Source organism: Ursus americanus, chromosome 19 (genome assembly GCF_024610735.1).
Source record: "Ursus americanus isolate L20-20 chromosome 19, mUrsAme1.1.p, whole genome shotgun sequence".
In the NCBI taxonomy this organism is placed as follows: domain Eukaryota; kingdom Metazoa; phylum Chordata; class Mammalia; order Carnivora; family Ursidae; genus Ursus; species Ursus americanus.
The window spans coordinates 16033443-16052545 of record NC_142145.1 but is presented as its reverse complement, the minus strand read 5'-3'; the positions used below and the strand labels follow the sequence as shown (position 1 = coordinate 16052545).

Sequence of the window (19103 nt, the reverse complement as noted above, 5' to 3'; positions counted from 1 at the left end):
AGTCCTACTCTGGGCTGGATCTCATGACGCTGAGATCATGTTTGAGACAAAATCAAGAGTCTGACGCTTAATTAACTGAGCCACCCTGGGGCCCCTGGGATATTTTAAATTGCAACTTGCCCCCTTCCCCCAGAGCACCTCATTCCTCTTATTCGCTTTTATTTCCATAGCACAACTGCTCGCTAGGTACTGTATAATTTACTCATGTATTATATCTACTTCTGTTAAAATGTATAGAATGTAAGTTTTATGAGGGCAGTGATCTTTCATTTTGTTCACTGATGTTTCTCAAGTGCCTAGATACTTCAGAAAGACTTGTGAACAAATGAATGAAATAAATAATGCATAACTGAGTGAATGAATGATCTAGCAATCTACAATTGGAAATTGTAAAATTTGAGTTCTATTTCAGACTCTGACCCTTAACCTTGGCCATGTCCTTTAGACTTTCTGGGCCTCTCTTTCTTCGTGTATAAAATTAGGTGGTTATTTATTCATTCAATTAATATTTATTGCAACACGACTATGATCAAGAGGCTACAACGATGCTTTCCTGTGTTCAAACCTTACTACTTCTTGCAGATTTCAAAAATCCCGCCTCTTCCAAGCCCCGCCCACTAGCCGTGTTTTTCTTTAGACTCCTCCCCGATTCAGCCCAGCTGGCTGCCTGTGTGGAGGCCCCGCCTCCGCTCGGCGCAGTTATCCAATGGCTAAGATACACGGCTAGGTGAATGCCGGGGAGCTTTAGGTGTCCTCTTGGCGCCTGACCAGAGTCTTGAGGAATTCAGTTCCTCTTGAATAGTCACTTCCCCGAGTTGCCCCTGCCATATGCAAGATCACCCTCTCTCCCAAGTTCTCTCGGAAGGGTCGGACAAGGCTTTTCAGTCCCGTCTTTGCCCTCCCTAGAAGCCCTGGGTCTTCACTGGACGAGACTCTCGCCCCGCAGCATTCTGGGAGTGGTAGTTTTCTTCCTTCCAGTTCCTTCCAGGTGGACTGCTGGCTAAGACTCGCAAAAGACTACCATTCCCAGACGCCCGAGCGAGTTGCCGGTCACGTGACCCGCAAGGACAAGGGGCTGGTAGGCGGGGGCCGGGTCGGGCCGGTGCTCCGCCGCTGTCTGTGACACCGGGAGCGGGCCGGCCGTCTCGGCCCCAGGAGAGCCGGCCATGGTGCGCGCCGGCGCCGTGGGAACGCATCTCCCGGCGTCCGGCTTGGACATCTTCGGGGACCTGAGGAAGATGAACAAACGCCAGGTAAGGGAGGCCCGCCAGGGGGGCGCGTCCGGGAGCGAGAACCGGCTGCAACTGCGGGGAGTCGAGGCTTTCTGGGTAGGGCTCCGGCAAGGACAGCGCCTGGCGACTGGGGCCGCCGGCGCCCTCAGGCTCCCCCACCGACTCTCAGAGGCCCTGGGTTCAAATTTGCGCAAACCCACGTGTGGGCACAGGTGTGCGCTCTCTTTCACTGACAAGAGCGCAGTGAGGGGAGGCTGGCCAGGAAGGAGAAGAGAATAGGAATCTAGTCCTACGGATGTCAAATGTGGTTGAGAAAGCCAGGAGAGATGACTGGGCTGTGAGTGACAGCTGTCTGCACGGGTTTGAAGGGCCAGCCTCTGGAAGAGGGAATAGATTTCTCTGGGAGGCTTGGAGGCCTGACACCCCGAGGAAGGCTGCCCGCGGATGGAAGGGGCGGAAGGCAGGCGAAAGGAAAGAACTTTCTGACAGTGAGAACTGTCCGGTAATGCCTCCCAAAGTAATTTCTTCCCATTCTGGGACGTGTTCTCCCCACCATGCATCGGGACTAAATAAAGCTCCTTGTGCCTGGCGATCTCACTGGGGGTGCGCAATCGTTTTAGACTGATTCAGGTTTCCAGAGGGGACCCCCAAAGTCTTCACTAATCTCTTAGATTCTGTCATCTGGCTGCACCTTGAATATAGGAAGCAGTTAGCGTGGGGTCTCTGGGCACCTGGGGTTAATTTCTCACTTTTCTGTGACCTCAGAGGAAAACTTCCTTCTTGTTCTCTCCTTGGTCAGCCCCTTGGCCAGCGTCGCTGTCTTTGAGTCTTCAATATAAGGCAAGAGTGAGTGGGGACTGGAAAGGAAGCCCTCTCAGCCAGGAAAAATGCTATTGCTTAAGCTTCTAGTTAGAGAATTTAGGGGACCTGTAGGGCATGATAGATCCTAATGAATCCTAATACTTCTATTGATATGAGCAATAAATTATGCTAAGAAAAATGGAACCATCCTACTGGTAATTTTAATTGTCTTTGAAAATGGTAGCGGGACTCCTGGATGGCTCAGTGGATTAATTGTTCAACTCTTGATTTAGGCTCAGGACAGAGTCCCCAAATGGAGCCCCCGCTTAGGGCTCCCTGCTGGGCGTGGAGCCTGTTTAAGATTCTCTCTCTCCCTGGGGCGCCTGGGTGGCACAGCGGTTAAGCGTCTGCCTTCGGCTCAGGGCGTGATCCCAGCGTTCTGGGATCGAGCCCCACATCAGGCTCCTCCGCTATGAGCCTGCTTCTTCCTCTCCCACTCCCCCTGCTTGTGTTCCCTCTCTCGCTGGCTGTCTCTATCTCTGTCGAATAAATAAATAAAATCTTAAAAAAAAAAAAAAAAAAAGATTCTCTCTCTCCCTCTTCCTCTGCTTCTCCCCTCCTCCCCACCCCCTTGTGCGCTCTCTCTCTCTCTCTCTCTCTCTCTAAAACAAACAAAAACACTTAATTTGAAAATGATATAAATTCTCATGATTTTGACACATCCTGTCACTTTTGCCACCATATTGTGGAGTGGGATGATGCCTGTGGCATAGCACAACTTAGGCCTGTGGACATATGGGGTTTGTTTTGTTTTGTTTTCCAAATAGAATTTCATACTAGTGCAGTAGTGTGGGAGAGTTTGGTGACTCAAGTCACCAAGTCTAAACTGTTGTTTAGAATCTGGTTGTTTCTAGGTGTGCGTAGCTGATGAACTCTTAGGAATTTCTGTGATTAAGATGAGTTGTGGCAGTGATTATCACCAGCTTGAAAAACCAAGAGCTAATTCCCTGAGCACTGATGCTGTTCCCAAGAAAACTCTCCAGAAAATAGAGCGTTCTTTAAAACTCTAGACTTAATTGGCTAGGTTTTTAAAATGTCTCTAAAACTAGTACTGATTACTGGTGGTTATAATTGCAGACTATCAGAGAAGGCCTTCTGATGAATGTCTCAGTTCCTAAACTAGTTTGCCTTTTGAAAGATCTGTATATTCCCACTCTTGGTGATAAGGCCTGTCAGTAGCTGTTGCATTGTCTGTGTTTTGCTAGTTTTCTAATTAAAATGCAGAAGCTCAATTCTGCTGCCTCCTGGTACTTTTTTTTTTCTTTTAAGCTTTGTCCTTTTGTTTCTTTTTCTTTTTCCCTCCAAAATAGCATCTTCTGACACCTTGTCAGGCATGCATGCTCCGCCAATCTTGGAAGTGGGACCTCCTTTCTCTGCTGCCCCAGCTTGCTATAAAGTAAGGCAAGAGCCACATGCAAAAACAAGGACTCTTTGTTCCTGCAGTGAGGAAGAGAGGAAGGAAGAAACACAGCTACTGGCATTTGTGCTGCTTTGTCGGCCAGAATATTGGGTCTGAAATGTTTGTTTGAAACTCACAGACATTGGCTTTTTCGTCTTTGGTTGACAAAGGCTGAGTGTGGGCTTGCTTCTGGACTTTGCTGGCTATGAATTGCCGAGTGTAGAAAGTTGGTAGGTGAAGATGAACAAACACAAGGTACCAGTAAAACGTGCTGGTGTATTTCTTACATCCCCATCAGTTTGTCAGTAGTTCAACCAAAATTATGTTTCTAGGTTCCAGGATTTTAGTCCTGGACTCGGGTTAGTAGGTTCCTTAAAGTAGAATATTGAAGTAGGATCTGCGGTTCTGCAGTTAGCTTGATTGTTAGGTTTTTGTATAATCGGTTTTTTCTTTAGCCAATTGATGTCTTGCTCAAAGGACTTTTGTTTATTTTGAGAAATTGATTTTACTTCCCCTCGATGAATTTTTCGAGCATAGAAAATCATGCTGGAAAAAATATTGTTAGTACCAGGCCTTTATTACATAAATGGCAAGGTTTTATACTTTGCTTTTATCAGGGTGGAGCCTGATGGTTTGAAAACCTGTCTAAAAATGACAATTTCTGTTTAAAACTGTGGCTTGGGGCTTTCCCAGTCAGAGCTGTAATTCATAATGAAACATTTCTTTATCAAGTCCTTCAAGTCAGGCAGGGCAGGTGGAGAAGTTTTCGAATGCAAGCTATAGTGAACAGCCTCTGCTTTAGACCAATGAGCCTTGCAAGGCAGTTTTACTTCAGAAGCAACAATTTAATGTATTACAGCCCAACGCTTTAACGGTATCCACTTGGCACTCCAGTTTCCTTCTTTGCTCTTCTGGGGATTTAGTGATAGTTTCATCATTTGCTATTGAAACAGTAGCCAAAGAGTTGTTGTTTTTTTTTAAAATGGTGTGTAACTTTAATTTTGAATTACATTTATCTTTTTCTTTTCAATGATTACATCAGAATATCTTCACGATTATTTAAAAAAAATTTTTTTAAAGATTTTATTTATTTGACAGAGAGAGACAGCCAGCGAGAGAGGGAACACGAGCAGGGGGAGTGGGAGAGGAAGAAGCAGGCTCCCAGTGGAGGAGCCTGATGTGGGGCTCAATCCCAGAATGCCGGGATCACGCCCTGAGCCGAAGGCAGACGCTTAACAACTGAGCCACCCAGGCTCCCCTAAAAAACTTTTTTTTATTTATTAGAGAAAAGCGGGAGAGAGTGAGCACGAGCAGGGGGAGCAGCAGAGGGAGAGGGAGAAGCAGGCTCCCCACTGAGCAGGGAGCCTGATGCAGGGCTCGATCCCAGAACCCTGAGATCATGACCTGAGCCAAAGGCAGACGCTTCACCAACAGAGCCACCCAGGCGTCCCTCTTCACGGTTACTTTAATTCATTTTTATGTCCCCACTCTCAGTTGTTTCCTCCGTAAATACCTGGAGTGACATAATTTCCCAGACGTGTAGTAGGAGCGCTACGAGCTCTGCTTTTCCTGCCTTAGCGCCACGTCAGACTACGTGTTCCTGTTTTGTCACACTCTTCAGAGGAATTATTTTAACGGCCGTGTAATATTCTGTCAAATTCCTTTAAACATTTATTTTCCCCAGACTTGGGAATTAATCCATGCCCATCACAGAAATTTTAAAGAATAGAGAATAGTTTAAAGAAGAAAGCTCAATCACTCGCAATTCCACCATGCCAAGACGGCCTCTGTTAGCCTTTGAGGGCAACTCCTTGTGCTTGTTTTACAAACTGTTTTGCGGTTAGTGGAGATTCTACTGCAGCCTACACTTTTGTTTTAAATAGTGCAGTAACTTGCCATTATTTTACTCAATCATTTCTTTTTTTTAAAGATTTTATTTATTTATTCGACAGAGATAGAGACAGCCAGCGAGAGAGGGAACACAAGCAGGGGGAGTGGGAGAGGAAGAAGCAGGCTCCCAGCGGAGGAGCCTGATGTGGGGCTCGATCCCAGATCGCCGGGATCACGCCCTGAGCTGAAGCAGACGCCCAATGACTGAGACACCCAGGCGCCCCTACTCAATCATTTCTTGTTGTTGCTCATTTATTTCCTTTTCTCTCTTACTAGAAATAGGACCATGATGCATATTGTTGGGCCATAATTCCCTATCTGTCTTTATTGTAGACGGAATTCCTAAAGTAAGGTTACTGGGCTGAAAGTAGCCTTGTGATGCTAGTGCCAGATTGCTCTCAGAATGACTGTGTCTGCTTGCCCTCTCACCACAGTGCACCCTGGGCCAGCACCGAGTCTTAGCATGAAAAAACAAAAAACAAAAAAACAAAACCCCCAAACTTGAAATTTGCTAGGCATAAAAAAGAAGAGCGGAGGGAGGAGGCAGGATTGGGTTTGAACACTCTGTTTATTCACCACTTGTATTTCTTCTTTGGAAAATTAATAGTTTTAAGCTTTTACCTTTTTTGTTGTTGTTGTTTTGGGGATTTTAGTGTTTTTCTTACTAATAGTTTGTGCCCACCATATATTAAAGATGTTTATTTTCTCACATTTATTCCACAAATTGAGTACTTACTTTTTGCCAGACTTGTGTTGAACACTGGAGGTCCAGCTGTGAACAAGGCCAAAATGATCTTTGCCTTTGTGGAACATAAAATCTAATGTAAAAGACACATTAAAAATGATATGTATAATTATGATAGTGATGGATGATATAAAGAAGTAGAGAATGCAGTGAGAATATGTAACAGGAGGACCTAGGCTGGTCTACAGCAGAGAGTAGCAAACTCCAGCCCACCATCTGTGTGTGTGTGTGTGTTTGTTTGTTTGTTTGTTTGTTTAGAGACGGGGGGGGGTAGGTTTGGGGGAGGGGCCGAGGGGGGAGAGAGAGTCTTAAGCAGGCTCCATGCCCAGTGTGGAGTCCAATGCGGGGCTCAATCTCACATTTCAGAGATCATAACCTGAGCCGAAATCAAGAGACACTTAACTGACTGAGCCACCCAGGTGCATCCCCCATCTATTTTTATAAATAAAGTTTTATCTGAACACAGCCATATTCATTCTTTTACATATTGTCTTTAGTTGCTTTCTCGCTACAATGGCAGGGTTGAGTAATTTCAACAGAGACTGTATGGCTTGTAAAATACTTATCATGTGGCCCTTTGTAGAAAAAGTTTGCCGACTCCTGGTCTAGTGGGTCAGGGAGGGCTTCCCTGGGGAACTCGTGTTGATTTAGTAGGATTTAGGATGAGTGAGCGTTAGGTATGCTAAGGAGTCTAGGGAGAGAGTCTCCGGGCAGAGGAGATAGCCAGGTAAAGATCCTGGAGTGTAGGAGCACGTGCTCTCCGAAGCACTGACAGATACCGCTAACGTACCTGGAGCGCAGTGAGCTGTGCCCCCTGAAGCTAGGGAGTAGGGGAATGTGCCAGATAGGACCATAGGGACCACGTTCATCCTCAGGGTAGTGGCATGCAGTCGAAGGGATGCAATTGAAGGGCAGCTGAAGCAGGGCATAGAGATTATAGATGGCCGGAGGGACATTTGCAAATGAGTGTAGAGTGTAACAGGGAGAGTGCATTGGGAGAGGTGTGTATGGACGCCAGGAGACCGGTTAGCAGGCTCTTATAGTTGCCCAGTGGGCTCTGTTGGTGACTCGGATGAGTGTGGTGCCAGTGGGAATAGAGAGAATGGAACAGATTCCAGAAATGTTTAGAACGTAGAATGTATAGAACAAATGGTGGTGAGGGGGGTGACAGGAGTCCTGCCATGTAGGTGAGCACATATGGCAGAACAGATGTACGTGGCAGGTAGAGTGGAAAAATTGAATTAGAGACGTGGGGGTGAGCAGTTTCAGTTCCAGGTATGTTGTTGAGAGTGTTTGGTTCAGGTGGCGGGAGGACTTTGGAGATGAGGCTAAGAATTGAGACACCAGAGTGTTGGGTAGGCCATCTGCATGGCTCTTCGGATCACCCAGGACAGGGGTTGTGAGGAGGAAGATTGCGGCGGGTACTAGAGTAAGGACCATCCTGGAGGATACTAAGGGCAGATGCCCTGAGGGACTTGCATTTCAAGTAGTAGTAGACACAGTGACTTTTGTCCCTAAAGCCTCTTGAAAGACTGGAGACATCTGGCCCAACAATCCAGCTATAGCCGGATAGGGTGTTATAATGTGGGCGCGTGTTACTTTTTCCCCCGTTGTCACCAGGGGTTGGGTGTGGCAGGCAGCTGTGGGCAAGGAAGAGCCTTGAGCTTCGGCAGGACAAGCCCTGTGGGTCTTAACTCAGTGGTTTAAGGTGGAATGAGGGCAGCTTAGAACTAGATACTGTCTTGTGTGGCTTTCTGCCTATGTTCTTAACCAGATATTGTTTACTTTTTACTTTTTAAAACATTTATGGAAAATTTAGGGATGCCTGGGTGGCTCAGCCAGTTAAGTGACTGCTTTCATCTCAGGTCATGATCCTAAGGTCCTGGGATGAGTCCCCACATCGGGCTCCTTGCTCAGCAGGGAGCGTGCTTCTCACTCTGCCTTCTACTCCGCCTGCTTGTGCTCACTCACTCTCTCTATGATATAAAAAAATAAATAAAAAAGATTAAAGGATTAACCTTAAAAAAACATTTATGGAAAATTTAAACATCCATGTGTTTAAAGTTTTTGTTTACTTTGAAATGTAATTTCAGATGCAGGACAGCCTCATTGCTAAGTACTATAGGATTCTGAAGCCTCATTTGAGGCCTCTTTGGCCAGGCGGCTAATGAGTGGTTCTAGGTAAACCACACCGTGCACTCCAGGCTCTCGGGTCTTACGGGCACTCTCTACACGAGAACAAAAGGCCTTTGGGGCAAAACTTGAAAAGTGGGACTCTTCAGGGTTGAAGGTTCTGGGAAATCCCAGAGAGGCAAGTAGAGTCTTATCGAGGCTTTAGCAAAGTAGGGCCCATGGATTGCTCTGGTTTTTTTCTCTCGTTGCTCATTGAAAGAGAGACAGTATACAGAAGGCTCATTCCTGGGACAAAAGTTGAAATACTAACTGAGTTTATAGGTTGTGTGAATTAATGTCCTAAAATCAGAACTTAGCTTTTTTTTTTCTTTCTTTTTTTTTTGTAAACAAGCTCATCTCCAGCTTAGGGTTCGTGCATATTCTTCCATTGGTTCTCACTTTGGGTTTGGCCTTTTGCGTTCCAGCTGTATTACCAGGTTTTAAACTTCGCCATGATCGTGTCTTCTGCGCTCATGATCTGGAAGGGGTTGATCGTCCTCACTGGCAGCGAGAGCCCGATCGTGGTGGTGCTGAGGTAAGTGCCGCACGCTGTCGCGCTCTGCCCCGCCACAGAGAAGCAGGGTCGCCCGAGCGAAAGCCAACACTCAGTGTTGTCCCTGGATAGAGCATTAGGATTTTCTTTGTTGATGCCGTTTGCATTTCGTTCTGGCCTTTGTTGAAAAATCTGATCTTTTTCGACACACACTTCAGAGCTTTGGTGGTGGGGATGCTAACACTGCGGGACAGTATACTTGCTTTTGTATTTTCGTGCCTTAATCCACCGAAGATAACAATCCCGTGTGATTATGTGTGTGCAAACCGGTCCTTAAACATAAGTCATTTAAAACTGTGATTCGGCTTTCTCGGTGCCAGCCAGACAGGAAGTGTGTCTCCCCAGCGCACGGCAGCGCGTGCTGTGTTGTTTCAGGCGTCCGCGGCGCTGCCGTCGGTGGCTGCTCACTCCCTGACACTATTACCCTTCTAAAGCACCGGACGTTAAGTTTAGAAAAGTTAATACTTTAGTTAACTTCATATAGCCATGAAGTCATGCAAGGAGAAAACGTGATCAGTTTGAAGTTAAAGAAGCACGTTTGGGAGCCCTGGGTGCTTCAGGTTGCTCTCTGTCCAGCGCGTCCTGGACCGTCGAGCCTTACCGTGGGTGGGGGCGGAGCCTGTGTGTTTCACCGGTGGAGCGGCAGGCGGTAGCAGCGACGGGGGCAGGCTCACCGCTGGCTGGTGCAGGAGCCAAGGCCGGCATGCAGGGTTCGTGGCTCCCAAACAGTGCCCTTGCCCTCCACGGGCCCTGCTGCCACATCATGGGGCTTCGGCCGTGACCCTGGCTTCGCCCGGGTGCCCTTGCGTGGCTGGCCAAGGGGTCTGTTCTAGAGGTACACTGCCCTCATACATGTAGGAGCCTTAGGAGAACATACTGGTTTCTAATTCACTGGTGTTCACACTGTGCTCTAGGAGTGCCCTGGGGTTCAGTGGGTCAGTTAGGAGGAGAAGGGGATCAAATGCATGGATTCTAGACTCCTCAGCCTTGTTTCAGTTATAACAGCTCCATTTTTATATATTCTATATAGGTATGCATCCTGGTAAGATTCATCTGAAGGAAGGATTTTAAGGCTTTTTTTTTTTTTTTTTTTTTTTTCCCATTAGAAATGAAAAACCCCTGGGGCACCTGGGTGGCTCAGTCAGCCAAGCGTCTGCCTTCAGCTCAGGTGATGATCTCGGGTCCTGGGATCGAGTCCCACATCTGGCTCCCTGTTCAGTGGGGATCCTGCTTCTCCCTTTGCCCCTCACCCCACTCATGTTCTCTCTCTCTTTCCCTCTCTCTCAAATAAATCTTAAAAAAAAAAGAAATTAAAAACTCTCACTTAACAGATAAAGAGCCTGAGGCCCATGAAGGCCAAGCCACTTGCATCTTACAGTTACTTTTGGCAAAACCAAAACTAGATCCCAGATGTTCTGGTTTTCCTTAAATCACACGGACACACTTACACACAGAAGTTGTTGTAACATTGTGGTCTGTAGGGACTTCTTTTTTTTTTTTTTTTAAGCATCCTTTATAGTTCTAAATTTGGTTTGTCAACATTAATTGTTGACATCATGAGAGATGTGTGACCTTGGGGAACACTGACCTTTGGGAAATCCCTGGCTCGTGAAGAAAGCAAGTGTAAGTTGATATTAGTGAAACATATCAAAGAAGTGCTTTCCTCATGGGACACGATAATGACTCTTGATGACAAACTGTACTCTTCTGCCTCAGACTTATCCAGAAGGTTTTTCTAGCTGTAGTTCTTAACTGTTTGCTCTTTCTTTCCCTCATAGTCATTTATATTTCTAGCCCTCACTATATTTTTTATTCAGATTTCCTATTTTTGAATGCTAGATCTATTATGATACTAGTGTCACTGGTTTCACTTTAAAGTAAACACATCAGCAGGTACTTAGTGACAGGCCAGTCTCTGCTGTGTTTCTCCTTGCTGATCTGCATGTGCTGACACGTTTAAGGTGGTCCAGGGCCGGGAGGGACAGGAGGGCCAACTTCTTGAGCCACTCCCATTATGAACTCACATTTTCCTTTAAAGCACTCCATTTCTTCGCCAGTCTGGTTCTTCCTCCCTGCATCCTGCCCTCAACAAACTTCTCACTGGTTTTTGAGCATACAGTCCCTATATTGCAATATTGTTTGGTCTTATTTATTTTCTTTCTTTTTTTTTTTTTTTAAGATTTATTTATTTATTTATTTATTTATTTATTTATTTATTTGACAGAGAGACAGCCAGCGAGAGAGGGAACACAAGCGGGGGGAGTGGGAGAGGAAGAAGCAGGCTCTTAGCAGAGGAGCCTGATGTGGGGCTCAATCCCAGAATGCCGGGATCACGCCCTGAGCCGACGGCAGACGCTTAACGACTGCACCACCCAGGCGCCCCTGGTCTTATTTATTTTCTGATGCATTAAGACAAAGCATGAGCATATGCAAAATGAATTCTGTTTTGATAATTTCAGCTTCTACTAGATTACAATTTACTTTGAATCCATCGAAGATGTTTGGCAGGGGTTTAAACCAGTACCATGTGGGATTCTTCATTGACCTCCACTTCAAAAGCAGTCAACACTTGTTAAAATTGGACTTTCTGTAGAATATGGTCTAAAGGATGATGCCCCAGGAGTCCCAAGACTTGGGCTTGAATTTTGTCCCAACCCTCAGCTCGGTTTTTGGATAGATCACTCTTCCAAGGCATTCATTTGTTTGCTTCTCTTCCTTGAATGCCCACGTCCTAGGTGCTGGAGATGAGCCATGAAACGCGAGAATAGCCCTAGAGTATCAACCGGCTTTGAGTCTGTACTTCTGAATGAAAATAGTCATGTATTTGTAGATGTAGGACTTTTTTTTTTTTTTTTTTGAGGCTAAAAATTGGCAGCTTTTACTGCAAAGAGTTCACATTATACTCGGTTCTTTTTCTACCTAATACAAAGTACAGAGGGGCCTGCTACTATCCTTTTCATACTTAATCTAAGAAGCAATCATTTCCTGTCTTACTTGATGTCATCATCGTGAGCAGTCAGAAGGGAACCACTGTGGCTTGTATAATAGCTCCCAGACCTACCTGACGATTGATGGAGGCTGAGACTTTCACTGATGTATTTATTTTTGTGTTCTTCATGAATTGAAAAGTTCCCCAGTGAACCCAGGCTAATAGGATGTAATTTTGCGTTTCTTCCCAGTGGCAGTATGGAGCCAGCCTTTCACAGGGGCGACCTTCTGTTCCTGACAAACTTCCGGGAAGACCCCATTAGAGCTGGTGAGATCGTGGTCTTTAAAGTTGAAGGACGAGACATTCCAATAGTTCACAGAGTGATCAAAGTTCATGAAAAGTAAGGGGGCTTGACTTCTTTTTGGTGTTGTTTTGTAAATTTTGGTTGCTGGATTTAATTAATTAATTAATGAATTTCCTTAGCACTGATTGTTATCCAACTTTTTTTTCCCCTCAGGTTTTTATTTAAATTCCAGTTAGCCAACATACCGTGTAATATTAGTTTCAGGTGTGGAATTCGGTGATTCAGTTTCGGTAGCCAGTTTTCTTGGATGGTTAGAAAATAGCAGACGCTCTGGATTATGCTCCTAGTCCCGCCATTGACGAATTGGGTGACTTTGGACCTGCTCCCTTACCCAGTCAGTAAGACGGACTGATAACATTATCCTTTCCCACCATGACTCACAGGGCGATTATGAGAACTGAACGGACAGGTGTTTCTGGAAGCACTCGGTAACGGTAACTAAATTGCTGCGCAGTGGGAGGTGCAATGTACAAGAGCATAATAGTTATTTGAAGGAGTCTCAGAGAAAATCCAGTCCCGTTGCAGCTGAGGATTATGATGATGTGAGGACCGTTTTCTGAAATGCAGAAAGCTGCCTGTTTCTCTGTGTCACTTCAGACCAAGCAGCATTCACAGCAGTAGCCTTAGCCATGGGTGGCGACGCGTCCCTGTCTCCGGCCCGGGGTTCAATCATTGTGTGTCCTGCTTCAGTTCTCCCCCCACAAATGGTCTTTCTTTCCTTTAAATGCCAGTGCAGGCTTCTGAAGATACTTTTTGGGAACGGGAAACAGTGACTTCTACCTCATGTGTATTAAGTTCCCAGGGGAGGGTACAGTCACGTGATTAGTGAAAATGCGACCTTCTGTATACTGGGTTATTCATTTACCTCTTGCAGCTTAGTGTAGCATTTTTACCTGCCTGAGTTACGGAATTAAACTGAGATGTGTGTATTTGTGTTTCTTAAATAACAGAGCATTTCTCATCGTGTGTGTGTGTGTGTGTGTGTACACACGCGTGGACTGTAACTATTTGTACATGTCCAGTATCAGGTTCCCATTCCAGTCACTGCTTGCAGGGGTTCCCCAAAGAAGTCGATACTTAAAATCATCACTTTGTTTTGCTGTAAACATTGGAATGACCCTGTTTCCATTTGTGGTACTGCATGACAGGACTTGATGTCCACTTGTTAACTGACTGATAAAGAAATATACATGGTCGTAATGTGACAGCTGACTTAAACATAATTTCTACAGATGAGAAATTATTCAAAGTTGAGGAAATAATGGTGATTTTCTGTAATTTGCATGAGTTGCGGGAGAGACTGCTCAGGGGTTTTATCTTCCTGATTTCCTTTATAACCGCAGCTGCAAATCAGCTTGCTCCTTTTGGCATGGTTTCAAATCTTTGTGGGCTTTTAATATTTTATCTAATTATAATAGTGCCTTTTTTCATTTGTCTTATTGAAAGAAGACCCTCTTTATAGCTCTGTAATGCTGTAATGTTGTGTTTCTAGTGTCAAGGCTACATAAGCACCGGTATAGAATGTTTAGAATTAATCCCGTGGGTCTCTTTAACACACTGGTTTTGTGCCATTTGTGATTCCTGTTTCTTTGCAAACCAGATTTTATACCGCTTTGCTCAGTGCTGAAGGAAATAATGCATTAACATTTTACATTTGGCAAGGAAAAGTAGGTTTGAGGAGGGGTAAGGGCACACGCGCATTTCAATTAGCTGGGGCTCAGATCTGTGTGATCTGGGACCAAGTTCCTCTCTAGAGTGAAGGGGAATCTAAGCCGTGTTCACAAGTCGGTCTTTGAGGACAAGGAGAGTGAAAACAGTTGCTGGAAGCTGATTGCTGCCTTGCTGGCGCCCTCGTGCTTTGCCGTGCTTTTTGGTTATCAGGGTGACTTGAGCATTTCCGAGTTTGAGTCTGCAGAATCGCCGGCAGCCCTGTGTGTTAGTTAGATGGTTATCTGTAAGCAATCGCCTTAGACCAGGAAAGATCAAGTTACTGTGGAATGTTTGTCTAAATGCCCGTTGCTGGGTAAACTGATTGTTTTCTAATGATGCTGTGCTGAAAATTATTTGTGAGAGGACATTATTTTGCTTTCTAGAGATAATGGAGACATCAAATTTCTGACTAAAGGAGACAATAATGAAGTTGACGACAGAGGCTTGTACAAAGAGGGCCAGAACTGGCTTGAGAAGAAGGATGTGGTGGGAAGAGCCAGAGGGTGAGCATTAACTTTTAAGTTATATAAAAGATTCAGAAACCGGAAAAATAGTTAGTAACAAAGAAACTAGGGGCGCCTGGGAGGCTCAGTTGGTTACACGTCCGACTCTTGGTTTCAGCTCAGATCATGATATCAGGGTTGTGAGATTGAGCCCTGCATTGGGCTCCGTGTTAAGTGTAGAGCCTGCTTGGGATTTTCTCTCTGCCCCTTCCCCCCACACCCCTCCCTTTCTCTCTTTCAGTCTCCCTGTCTCTCCCTCCCTCCTTCCCTCCCTCAAAAAAAAGAAACTAAGAAACAAAGTGTATAGGATAATAGAATCACTTGTTACAAATATTATATGTCAGGAGAGTTGTAAGTAGTCCAATTTACTGTGTAAATACCACTCAGAACTAGGGACCAAAAATCTAAAACTGAATGCAAGTATATTATCTATATCATTGGTTTAATTATGTTTTTGAAAGAAATCATCACTTAGAGATTAGTTATTTCTGGTTTTAAATAGCAATTACAAGAAATCCTCCCAGAGATAACCACTATTTAACACTTAAGTGAATATTCTAGACATTCCCTGTACCTATACAGATGTGTGTGCATATGTAATATATAATTTTACATAGTAGAATTTTATTTTATCTTCTCATCCAACAAGAAGTTGGAAATAGATTTCTGTGTCAAATCTACACCCATGTATTTTTAAATGGCTACGTACTGTTGTTCCACTGAGAATCATAAAATCATAACTTAGCCGATCCTCTTTTGGTGGACATTTAGACTATTTCCTGTTTTTCTCTACCAGAAACAGTTATGTGATAAATCTTTTAATATTCATCTTTGCATAATTGTTCCAGTGATGAGTTCTCTTCTGACTGACACAGCAGAGCATGTATCCTCTTACTAAAAAAAACAAAAAAAGGCAATTCTTGCCCTCTCCTAGTGACCCTTTCTTATGTTTAACCCTTGTTAGAAGTGTTTCTTTTCTTTTTTTTTTTTTTTTTTATCTTCTCTAAATCCCACCAGCTCTTTAAGGCTGGAGAACTTGATTACCATTTTCTCGATTTAGCTTTATCAATTAGATTGTGTTTTGAGGCCTCTTTCTCCCCCTTTTCTCCCTCTGCTCATCTTCTAACTCCTTTACCCGGTTGCATTTCCATTGGAATATCTGTGGGGAGAAGGGAGAGACTTCTACCTGGTCAGTTTTCTATTTTTATTTATTTATTTTTAAAGATTTTATTTATTTATTGGTCAGAGAGAGAGAGCACAAGCAGGGAGAAACAGGCGGAGGGAGAAGCAGGCTCCTCACTGAGCAAGGAGCCTGATGCAGGACTTGACCCCAGGACCCTGAGATCACGACCTGAGCCGAACGCAGCTGCTTAACCGAATGAGCCACCCAAGTGTCCCAGTCCTCTATTTTTAGACGTCCTGGGGACAGGCTTTGTATAAAGGAGAGGTTGGAGCTGCTGATTTACATAGGACTGGCTGGTACGGGGTGCCTTCCCTGGTTCCCTGTTAGTGATGTGAGGCTTGGGTCTACTGATTGCATCTTGACATGAATTTTGTCAGCAGAATCATTGGCTAGCTTATGCCCCGGACCTTCTGTTTCTGTGATCATAATCACATGTGGGTATAAGTTATGGGACTCACATCTGTGTTCATTGCCCAATAAGCGTGTTTGTTACATCTGAAAAGCCCCATGAAATGAAAATGATGGTGGTTCTTCCAATTACAAACTAATTCTTCATGTATTTTGAAAGCTTTCCCTAACAGCCATCTTTATATAGGCTGTCTGGATATGACTTCTCCACCAAAAAAAATTAAATACTAGCTTGATGGCAGTTGTCGGTTCCATTTGTACAAGTGGCTCAACTAATTATTTTAATTTTGTTACGGTGAATGCAGCAAGCAAAGACAAGCAGCATCTCTATTTGAAATCATGTGCCTGCTTGAAAAATCGTCCTGCTGTTAGTGGTGATGCTTTTGATTAAGAAAGCCTTTTGAGGCAGGAGTGAATGTTAGTCTTACAGCCCCAGTCAGGGCTATTCCCGAGGAAGATTTGTGTCCTCAGGCTGAGTTAGAGTGTTTTTAAATGTTGCTATCATCATATTACAAACAGTCCTTATATTTCTGGCTTTTCATCCCACAATTTAGGTTTTTACCATATGTTGGTATGGTCACCATAATAATGAATGACTACCCAAAATTCAAGGTAGGAATGTGTATGTATGTCTGCGTTAAAAAAAATGTGTGTATATTGGAGCTTTTGCACGTGCAGCTGTAAAGATGCAGTCTTTTAAAAATGTTTTGCTGGTTATTTTTTTTTTTGCAGTGTTTGTATTTAACTGCAAATTAACATAACCATTTAAATTATCAACACTTAAGTCAGTTATTTAAAATAGCTACTTTCATCTTTTGTGTTCATAGTGTATTCTAGAATGGTACCTCTATATTAGTTGTTTTTTATCATGGAAATCTTTAAACATACAAAAAAACGTAGTACAATAAACCCAGTAATGATGATCTCTCAACCTCAATAAAAATGGCATCTATATTTTTTAAAAACCACTTGAAAAACAATAGGGAACCTACGCAAGATTGAGCAGTGAATTAGCCGTGTTTGTTGGGTGCTTGGTCCTTAGTCCATCAATATGTTTGGGGGGTTTTAAACCATACTGTGCATTGAACAGCTAGTTTGGAGAACCAGGCATGGGGGAAGGGGTCATCTTTTGATTCTGTCCTCAGTCTAGCACTGAGCAGACTTCATCTGAATACACTTATAGACCAACCTAATTTGTAGAGCTCACAGTAATTTCCCACTGTGTTTTCTTTACAGTATGCTCTTTTGGCTGTAATGGGTGCATATGTGTTACTAAAACGTGAATCCTAAAATGAGAAGAAGTTCCTAGGACCAGATTGAAATGAATTCTGTTGAAAAAGAGAAAATCTAATATATTTGAAATGTTCCACTTTCTGTATAAAAGGAAACAACGTGGAGACATTTTTGTCTTGTCCAAATAAATGATTCATCAGTAAAAATTGTTTTCTTTTGTGGGCTCTGACTCGAACCTGCTCAGTCTCTGTGCCGCTCGTGGTCATTCTAAGCCAAGCACGGGGGTCTGGGCCACTTCTGGACCTGCCGCTGGGGACCATACAGTGCATGGTCCCCACGATGTAGTTGTAATGTCTGAGTTTCAAAACAAGTAGACTCTGATAAGTTAATAAAGTCTAAAACCTTTTTAAAAGGAAAGATGTAATCTGCTTTGTGTTTGTGGTGGAATCTATCTTGAGGTGGGTGGATAAATTATTTGAGAAGTGTTTCATAAATTAGAAAACCAGTGCATCCTCCTTTGAAAACTTAAAAAAAGTGCAGAAGGGTGAGAGGGGCACGTCCCTCTGTAGTTTCCCAGGGACCTCCACTGTGTGAGTTACACACGCACGATACAGAGTCCTGCATAGAACATGGTCCTTCACGAAACTGTGTCAGGCACTTCTGTCCCAGCCGCCGCCCTCGGGGCCGGGCTGTGAAGTCGTAGCCTGGATGGAGTTTGCAGCGTGTGGGAGGAACACTCGGATTTCAGGAATACAGTTGCTCTGAAGGAGAATTAAACGGGGTCAGCTGATAGAGAGCCAAAGAGAAGCCTTGCTTTTCATGTAGAGGCCAGGGAAGACCTCTGAGGAGGGGACCTTGAGCAGAGTTAAGAAATCAGGCAGGTAAATCCCAGGGAAGAGCATTCCTGCCAGGTGTGGGAGCCCAGCGAAGGGAGGGGTGCTCTCAAGCTTCAGTGAGCATGCGGAGCACCTGGCTGCCGTTCGAGGCAGGTTCTGACTCAGGAGGGCTGGGTGGGGCCCGAGACTCCATCCCTAGATGCTGCCGGGGCCTGGACCACGGTATGTGTAGCAGTGTTAGAGGAGTAGAAAGGAGCCAATGATGTTTTCTTTTTTTTTTTTTGAAAGATTTTATTTATTTATTTGACAGAGAGAGACAGCCAGCGAGAGAGGGAACACAAGCAGGGGGAGTGGGAGAGGAAGAAGCAGGCTCCCAGCAGAGGAGCCTGATGTGGGACTCGATCCCAGAACGCTGGGATCACGCCCTGAGCCGAAGGCAGACGCTTAACGACTGCGCCCCCCAGGCGCCCCCCAATGATGTTTTCAAATGCACTCTTCAGTGGTAACAGAAATGTTCTCTTTTCACCGAACAATGTGATGTTGACATCCTTTCGGTGAGAAGTTACAAGTCTCCGTCATTCTTTGAGGTCTGTCCAAATCTGGTGGAAGAGCTTAGAATCTCTACAAGCCACTTAAGCACCTCTCGGCCTTGAGCAAGCTCATTCCCTCAGCATCGAATGGAGGGCAGGAACTGCACTCAGCTCCCTGGCCGTCCCCAGGGACAGGGAGCTAACTCACTGAATGCTCTTAGTATGGTGCTTGACGTGCGTGCAGTACGCGCTTCGTTGCCGTTACCCGTTGTTAGGTGAGTTTTCTTTTTCAGTGTGAGCCTGTGCCTCGTCACCCACCTGCACAGCTCCTCTGTCACGGAGCCCCCGATCTGGGAAAGAGCGGCAGGAGTGATCCGCGGGGGGCAGCTTGCCCCGTAAGCCTTTCTCTCTGCTGAAATAGACTGTGGCAACAACAATGGCCCTCATCCTGTCAAAATCACCAAAGTGAAAGAAAAAGAATTATAGGACGCTTTCTAAAAACGTGATTCTCTTGTGCCCTTTCATAAACTCCTTTCTTAAGAAAAAGAGATTTTC

The 19103-nt window shown here is 44.7% G+C and overlaps 1 protein-coding gene across 1 annotated transcript; it reads left to right on the top strand.

Moving 5' to 3' along the window:
- The first annotated feature begins 1060 nt into the window (after nt 1-1060).
- On the top strand, nt 1061-17388 carry SEC11C (SEC11 homolog C, signal peptidase complex subunit). Its single transcript, XM_045790199.2, has 6 exons — nt 1061-1253; nt 8725-8834; nt 12032-12181; nt 14239-14358; nt 16504-16561; nt 17186-17388. The coding sequence occupies exons 1-6, from the start codon at nt 1167-1169 to the stop codon at nt 17237-17239; spliced, it is 579 nt and encodes a 192-aa protein (XP_045646155.1). The 5' UTR covers nt 1061-1166; the 3' UTR covers nt 17240-17388.
- Nucleotides 17389-19103: the final 1715 nt, after the last annotated feature.